Here is an 8,068-nt window from a genome sequence, read left to right on the forward strand (position 1 = left end):
TTCCATAAATCAGAGACTGGCAATGGGTGGGCAGCTAAAGTCATAATGTGTTAGTTGGGTCTAAACCTCATTCTCTTGAGAAATACCTGTGCCGACATAGAGAAGTGTGGCAAGAATCCATAGGTTCAAATTGTGTCCACTTTTGTGTTTGCAAAACTTCAACATGCCAGGATTTCCCCAGGATTGAAAAATAACTCTTCCAGAAAATACGTTTGTCCTCTGGAAATTTAACCTGAGTTTAGCTTCAGGTGTGCGGCTGTACCCTGCTTAAAAGCATCCTGCTATAGCTTATGGTACCCTGTTTTGCTGTATTATTTTTCTTAGTGATCGTTCCCTTTAAAGGAAAAAAGTATTTTTTTCATTGATCTGATCTACAATTTCGAGCACATAAATCTGCCTTGAAAATGCTCTGTGCAGAGTTTAGTTCTGCACTCTACATTTTAAGTCAACATCAAAACTGGAATTAAACAGAGAAAACCAGCATGGAGGGTAAACTGGGCTTAAAGGCTTTTAAATGAGAAAAACTTCTGGAAGAAAATAAACATGGAAACCCAATGCTCAATCATTTCCCCAAGCAGCAAGAAAAACAGCCTTAAATCACCCATCCACGTGGGAAATGGGGCCTCTTTTTCTCTTTCAGTTCCCGGCCTCAAAAAAATATATATAAGGCGATTAAGGATTTCAGTCTTGAGGTGAATATTATAGAAAGGGTCTGTGGAGGTTTGTTTAATCATCCTTGTCCTTCCAGCCTTTGTAGAGACTCTTTCCGGCACAATTACTAATTTCAATTCTGTGATTATTTTTATTTTCCCAAGACATCTTGACTATGAAATGGCAGTATGATTTTACCAAGATTCTGAATGGCTATAGATTTGAAAATATGTCTGATCCTTTCAAATGTTATTCAGCAAGCCACTATACTCCTAGCAAAAACTGTATTATATCTGGATAAAAAATATATATTAGTTTGTAGTTGAGTTTGTCTTATTTTGCACATAAAGTCACACTTTTTTTTTTTAATCCTGCCTTTCTGGCTTTGATAACACCAGACTTACACATTTCTAGATGCCTCAAGTTTTTCTTTGCAAGGCTATTTTAGAATAGGATATGTTGCCGATGGGAGATACATGGTTTTAATGATTTCACAGTAATATTCCCTTTTTTTTAGTATGAAGTCTCCAACCTAATGCTTTATTCTTATTTCAGGTACCCATATTCCATTCCTCTGTTCCCTGCTGCCTCTCTTTTAGCTTTTTTTTTTTAACAGCTCAATTTTCTCTACTCAGATAAGTAAGAACTGAAGTTTGCCCCTAGACAATCTACCAGGATGGGGAGGGGGGACTATATTTAGTGATGGAGAATTATCTATATTTTAGGAATATTTTTTATTTTTTCAAATATAAATATGGAAAGACTCCTCTTTGTTGCTTAAGACTTTTGATATTAAGACTTTTGATATTGTAGATGAAATGTAATCTCAGCCAAAACAGTGGGGTTTTATAGTCATTGTTGTGCCTATAACTAAGATGTCATCAGGTTTATAATTATTTTAGATTATATACATTGCAAAAATCCATATTTAACATGCTTATCATGATGAAATAGCTGTCATTACTCAATCCTTAGGACAAAATTTAAGACCTACTATGTCCTGGAAAGGCATAAAGATTGCTGTAACAATGAACTGCATCTGCAAACTAATTATTTCCATTTTTCATCACTAAAAAGATAACCTCCACCTAAAGTGCTCAGTTTCCCCCACTGCCATGGACCCAGTCTTAACTACTCTCTGCCTTCAGTCCACAGCTGAACCCAAATTTGGCACCCTCTGCAGGTTGTGCCTAGTTTTGCTGCTTGTGATTGTATCACTCCTTTGAAAGATGTTGGTGTGTGTGTGTGTGTGTGTGTGTGTACGCGCACGAGTGCGTGCCTGTGTGGTTGTTGTTACTGTTTAATATTTTAAAAAGCTGTGTCTGGGTTTTGGATTTTTTAAGCTAATCTATCCTCACTAAAACTAAAACCTCATCCCTAGGAGCCAGCTGTTCGGATGACCCTGTCTAACTCACCGGCTGGAGGCTGCGGGTGAGTTATGAGCTCAACAGTAGCTGGAGAAATAAATGATGTGCCCAGAGTTCACACATCGTCCATCCCCTCCTCCCCATAAACTCACACTAGCCTCTGAAGAAGGGAGAGGAGGGAGGGGGCCCCCGCGGCTCCGGAGGAAGGTGAATAGGGGCTGCAGAAAGCACAGTCGTGGTTAAAGTAGCCACAGGGGATCGGCCCGGCCACCAAGGGGACTCCAGGGGGAGTCTTCGCCAGTGCTTTCTGTACTAATGAGAAGTTGGCTAAGAGAGTTTACTTTCTGTTCCTCCTACTTATCACGCGATTTATAATTTGTGGAGTTCGCACTCAATTAAACAGGAAAGCTTGCTCTCTTAGAAAACAAAACCAAAACAACCAAAACCAGCCCAATACTCTGCGGGCGCGCTTGCCCGGGATCTGCACGACAAAGACGGGCGCCCCCGGCCCGGCGACTCCCCGGCGCTCCTGTCCCTCTCTCGGTGCCCGCCCGGGGGAACGCCGACCCGCTTTTCTTTTCCTCCGGCGATTACTCGCAGCCGCACAAGCAGCACCATATGCTTCTTCTGATCAAACAGCGAGCGACATCGGCACCGATAATTGACGAGACCCGCTAGAAATCACGCAGAAAGGGAGCCCACTGAGACCGCAGGGGCTGACAAATCACTGCTAATAATCCTGTTAGGAACAGCGCGGCCAGCCGAGTTCACAATAGCTTTATTTTTATAAAGTAGGCGCTGACAGTATAAAAGACAACGAGATCTCTTTTTTTAAACAGAAGGCCATGTCGCATAATAGTAGTTTTCCCACTAGCAATTCTCAGCACAGTTTGAATAGGAAGTATGGTTTTTAATATATAAATCCCCTCTCCTTTCTTTTTCTTTAACTTTTCAGGAACTTTAGGTTGTGATTCCTCTCTTCCTGTGTTTTCCATGGTTAACTAAGCTTGTTCAAGGAACTGCTTTAAGACAAAACAACTATAACACTATTTGTAGTTTTGGGGTAAAACTGAACTATAATTTGAAAGTTTTCCTTTAGTGCCCCTGACTAATTTGTCAGCATGTTTTGCAAGGTTTTGATTCAGATAATAACTTCTAGTCAAGATCAAACAAAGTGAACTCCAAGCCCAGTAAGGACTATTTCCTTCCCCCTATTTCATTAAAAGAAAACAATGAACACCAAGCACCCCAAATCAACAATAACATAAACCTCTGTGGGTCAAATCAGACATTCTGGTTTGTAAATAAACAGGGTTCTTTCTCTTGGAATTTTTTGTTTGTTTGTTTAGTATTCTCTCTTTTGTATTTCCCAATCTCTCTCCTCTGGCAAAGACACATCTAAAAAAAATTTTTGTGTGTGTTCATATTACTTGAATGTGGGTAAAGGAAAGGGGGAAGTGGAAGAGGGAAGTGTCCTTTTCCTAGTGAGTATAAATAATTTTATACAGGACAGTGTTCTTTGAAGGCTGCTCTGTCCTCACACTGTGAATCTTGATAATCTAAATACATGTTTTAAATCATGACCAGCTCAGCTGTTCTTCCTTCTAGGCCTTAGAAGACAAATTTCCCAGGATCGGCTTTGCCAAGGTGCCACCTAGAAGATATTGTCTAAGTGGGCTAGTCTTCTTAACTCAACCTTATGTATTTTGGGTCCTACTCTGTTATCTCAGATATAATATCAAGCTCAGAGTTGCAAATCACCAAGCCTCAGAGGTAGTTTCAGAATCTGAATATCTCAAAAACTCAGACTAAATTTGCTATAGGCAATCAAGAGACTGGGTAAATTCAGGACATATTTGTTCATAAATACACCTGGTGCTCATCTGCATAATTGTAAAAATATAAAGAAATTATTGTCTGACTGAGCTAGCTCCATGTTCATGGCTCTATCTATATAGAGCAAAAATACAAGAATTTGGCAATGTTCCTGCTTTCTGCTAGATACAATTCTAACAAGAGGAATAAAAAAAGAAAGTCATGTTTGGATTAGTTGTACTTTCAATCGAGCTCAGTATCTGAAGTGTTGACAAAAGCACTGTTGGGCTGCTTCCCAACCAAACATATCCAATGGACTAGAGAAAGTATTAATGAGGAAGTAAAAAGAGCCACAAAAAGGCAACAGGAATTCTAAGTTCAGAGAGGTCCTTAGTCAAAGAGCCATGCTAAACTTCTTTTTGCAGAGAGTATGTATGTGTGAACGCACTTCTCTGTTCAGTGGTGTAGGCTCACTCACTGGCAAATTTCTACCCCTTCTGCCTCTGAAATTCCATCTGGGCAAAGTCACTTACCTTCTGGGAACACTACTCTCATTTTGAGATAGCTGGTCGTGAGTCTGATTATGGATGCTTTGTCCAGCTGCGAGGTGATAGCCGAGGGCAAAGGTAGTAATTTAGCCAGTTCATAAAATTCACTGTTTTCTTTCTCCCTCCTAGTCCGGGCAGCATTTTTGGACTTCTCTTTCATTGTGTCTCCTTCCCCCTTTCTTCTTACAACATGAGCTCCACAGATTCATCCAAAAGCAAAAATAAACTTTCAATTAGAGATCATATTTGACAAAAATATAAGGCATACTCTGAATGAAGAGACCGAGGTCTTTGCTTCAGTGTATCGATGGCAGTAAAAGACCAACGCAGCGAACGGAAAATAATTTTCTTTGAAAATACGGGACGTGAGCGTCGGACAGTTGCTGATCTACGGCAATCGGGACAATCCTAGGAGTCTCTGGTTATCAAATGCCGGCGGGACCTCTGAAGAGCCAGGCTTTTCTTCTGTTCCGCGCGACGAAGCCCGGGCCCCGGAAAATCGACATAATAATCCCCGACGTTTGCTCCTCAGTCCCGCGGCATTTGAGGCGGCTCCCAGCCCCTTTGGGAAGAACGGGAATGCCGGACAACTCTTTCAGGCCACTGTGAAGACAACAGCATCAGAGCGTAAGAGATCTGCAGCTCCGCAATCATTTATGACCTCGCCTGAATTCCGAAAATCGGCCGCGTAGGGCCTCGGCGCGCCTGTCCAGGCTGGGTGTTTTTGTTTGTTTTATAAAAAATGGAGGAATCAATAGCGATACTGAGCCTCCTGCAAATCATGCTTGCATTCTCTCATCCAAGCCAGCCACATTCTCCAGCCCCCCTGAGAAGTTACCCAAACGACAAAATGCATATTTTTGAAGACCCTTAGAAGACCCTCCGTCGCTGGTCCCCGTGCCCGCGCCCGGGCCAGGCGCATGTCCCAGGACAGCAGGTTTCCGCAAATCAGAATTCCTCCACAGCGCTGGGGCCGCCTTTCAGTCCCCCCACTTTGGCAGATCTGGAATTTGGCTACCTTTCTAACTTGGGTCTCAAGTCTCAAGGATTCCTCAGAAAGTGGCGCTTACACATCAAGTCCCTCGGGACTCCCAAGGCGACCCCAGTGGGGGCGGCAACAGGCCGGACACGGCCGCGCCAGGTTAACAGGTGGCACATTCATGACAGCCCCTTGCAGGCCCGGAGACGGGGGTGGTGGGAGGCGTCCCGGCCTCTCCCTCACTGCCACACAGCTGCGGGTGCCTCTGGGCGGGCGCAAGGTGTCTTCCGCTTCACCTACCTTCAGTCCCCGCTGACGGCAAAGGGTGCAGAGGTGCCCACCTCTTAACCGTACTCATGCCTACCGTCCAACTCCGCCGGCCTCTCCGCTTCCCACTGGCAGAGAGGAGCAGAGCGCGCCCCAGCTCCCTTTTCTTTTCTTGGTCATGAATTGGGGGAAGGGGTGCGTGGGAGAAGGAGGGGAATGCAGTCTTTGGGACGGGTTAGGTGGTTTTAGAATCCTCCTCCTCGGTAGTTGCTACGAAGCCAGTATTATTCCTAATTGGAAGCCGAAAACGCCCCCCTGTAACTTCTTTATAGCTCACGGGGTTTAGCTTCAACTTCACTCCCGGGCTCCCTCTGTCCCGCCCACCCTTAATGCCACTCACAAACTTCCTCGCCTCCGATTGGCTCGGCTTGCCGCGGGGCGAGGCGCTCATTGGTCGGCCGGAGTGAGTGACGCGAGCACGCCCCGCATCACTCCCTGCGCGCCGCTGTTCCCGGCTCGCCTCTCTGCTCCTCGCGTGGCTGCTGCGCTCCTGACAAGCCCGGGCGCGGGTGTCGGCGCTGCCTGGCAGAGGCCGCTGCTCCCGGCCTCCAGGGGCCTCGCGGATGTTGTTCAGGACCCTCGCCCTCTGCTCTCCCAGGGGTGTCGTGGCTGCGCACTCAGCCCAGAGCGCGGGGCCCACTGTGACTCGTGCTTCCGCCAGCGGCTGGCTGCGGCCTGAGGCCAGAGAGGTCGGGCGAGGGGGCCGGGGCTCCCGGCGACAAGGCTGGAGTCGCCCAGACTTCGGGCGCGAGTGGCCCGAGGCCAACCTGGCGGCCACGCCGTTCCCGTGGGCAAGTCGCGAGGCCCACTGCTTGCGCGGGGCCGGTGTTTACGTTTCTCTGAAACCACAGCGACCTTGAATTCGTCGCCAGAGAAGTTAATATATACCTGTCTTTACGTTAATCCCAAAGACGAGAATCTTTTCCAAAATGGCTCGAGTTTGGGGGCTGAATTGTTTACCGTGGAAAGCTTAGCCGTGGAGTTGTCCTATGGAAAGCAGATAGAGGACTCTGGGAGGTGGGGGAAGAGATTACATTTCAGGCTAAACTAGGATCAGACAGAGTGGTTGATACAGAGATAACATATCTCAAACGGAGCAAAGACTTCTTTATCGGGTTTTGTTTCAGGAAGCAAAAAGGATATTTTAATATTCCTTGCTAGAATAAATTTACAACATTCACAATTCCCCCAACAGGACCCGTTTAAACAAACACTTGTTAAGTATTGTCGCTGACACATTATATTTTAGAGACCCTCTAATTTGAATCCCTTGAATCACACTCCGCCAACACAACACAGAGAAAAGGAGAAAAGTTAATTTGCGCACCCCCCCCCAATAATGACTTCTGTTTGGAATCACTCCCTACAAATGAGATTCCTAGCTTGTTTTTTGGTGCTGATGGTGACCACTATTCTTCTCCCGGGGGTACACCTGGAGCAGTTGTTTCATCAGCGACAAAAGAGAGTAAAAAGACCAATAATGCTGCACTCTTCCTCTCGTTTGTGGCAACAGTTGCCGCCTAGAAAACACATACTCTGAAGAAGGGTAGGTGCCATTTTTTTTTCTGATATTCGGAACAACTTTAAGAGTGTTTGTTCAGAAATGCAGACATCTGCCACCTCCTTGACGCCCGATGGCAGTAAGCTCGCAAGACGACAACAGGAGCTTTCTGGAGCTATTTACAGATCTGGGAAACACCTGGCAAGAAGAGGTGAACAGATAGAATAAGAAAAAACTAAACATGCAGATTTTATAGATGTTTCAAAACTGGAATCTAGTTAATGGGCTCTAATTTAGAAGGAGTCATTTCTTCAGAGGCTGTAGCCACGTAGAGACCTGGCCCTGAGAGGGTTCCGACCACCAACTGAAAAGCTCCTAACAAGAAAGGGGTAAGAATACAGAGGGGTGTACTGTGGCTCTCTCATACACGACCTTCCAGAAAGACCAGATAAAATGAAGTTAACTACTGCGAGTAAATAGCAAAGGTGTGTGTTTGCGAGGGATGAAAAAACCCTTTCCGTGACTTTTCTACCCCCGACCCCCAATCTCGACAGATCTTACTGGCAAGATGGAGCGGCCAGGCTCAGCAATGGCACTTTAGGGGCTAAGAAGTTTTCTATTCCGACTGTCGTCTGGAAAAAATTTCGGGTTTAGTGGTTACTGTAAACCCTACCTCTCCTTCAAACAGCCTGCGCGTGTGTTAGTGCTTTGTAAGGATCTGAAGCCCTTGCCCACGTCAGAGACACCTGGGGGAGTCAGGAGGTGCCGGCTCCCCAAACACAGCGCCTTTCACCAGAAGAAAGGCAGTATTTTGCCTTCGGAAGCAAAATGGGTAAAATGAGTGTGTAAGTTTTCACACCAAAGATAATATCCCGGGGGG

The 8,068-nt window shown here is 45.7% G+C and overlaps 1 protein-coding gene across 1 annotated transcript in view; it reads right to left on the bottom strand.

Moving 5' to 3' along the window:
- The window catches only part of SIM1 (SIM bHLH transcription factor 1), a 64,065-nt gene extending 59,401 nt beyond the window's left edge, over positions 1-4,664 (bottom strand). The window contains exon 1 of the mRNA XM_029944824.1: positions 4,367-4,664. Within this exon, the coding sequence (XP_029800684.1) occupies positions 4,367-4,541 (175 nt within the window). The 5' untranslated portion in view covers positions 4,542-4,664. The remainder of the gene's footprint in view (positions 1-4,366) is intronic.
- Between the last annotated feature and the right edge of the window lie 3,404 nt (positions 4,665-8,068).

This window comes from Suricata suricatta, chromosome 7 (genome assembly GCF_006229205.1).
Source record: "Suricata suricatta isolate VVHF042 chromosome 7, meerkat_22Aug2017_6uvM2_HiC, whole genome shotgun sequence".
Classification (NCBI taxonomy): domain Eukaryota; kingdom Metazoa; phylum Chordata; class Mammalia; order Carnivora; family Herpestidae; genus Suricata; species Suricata suricatta.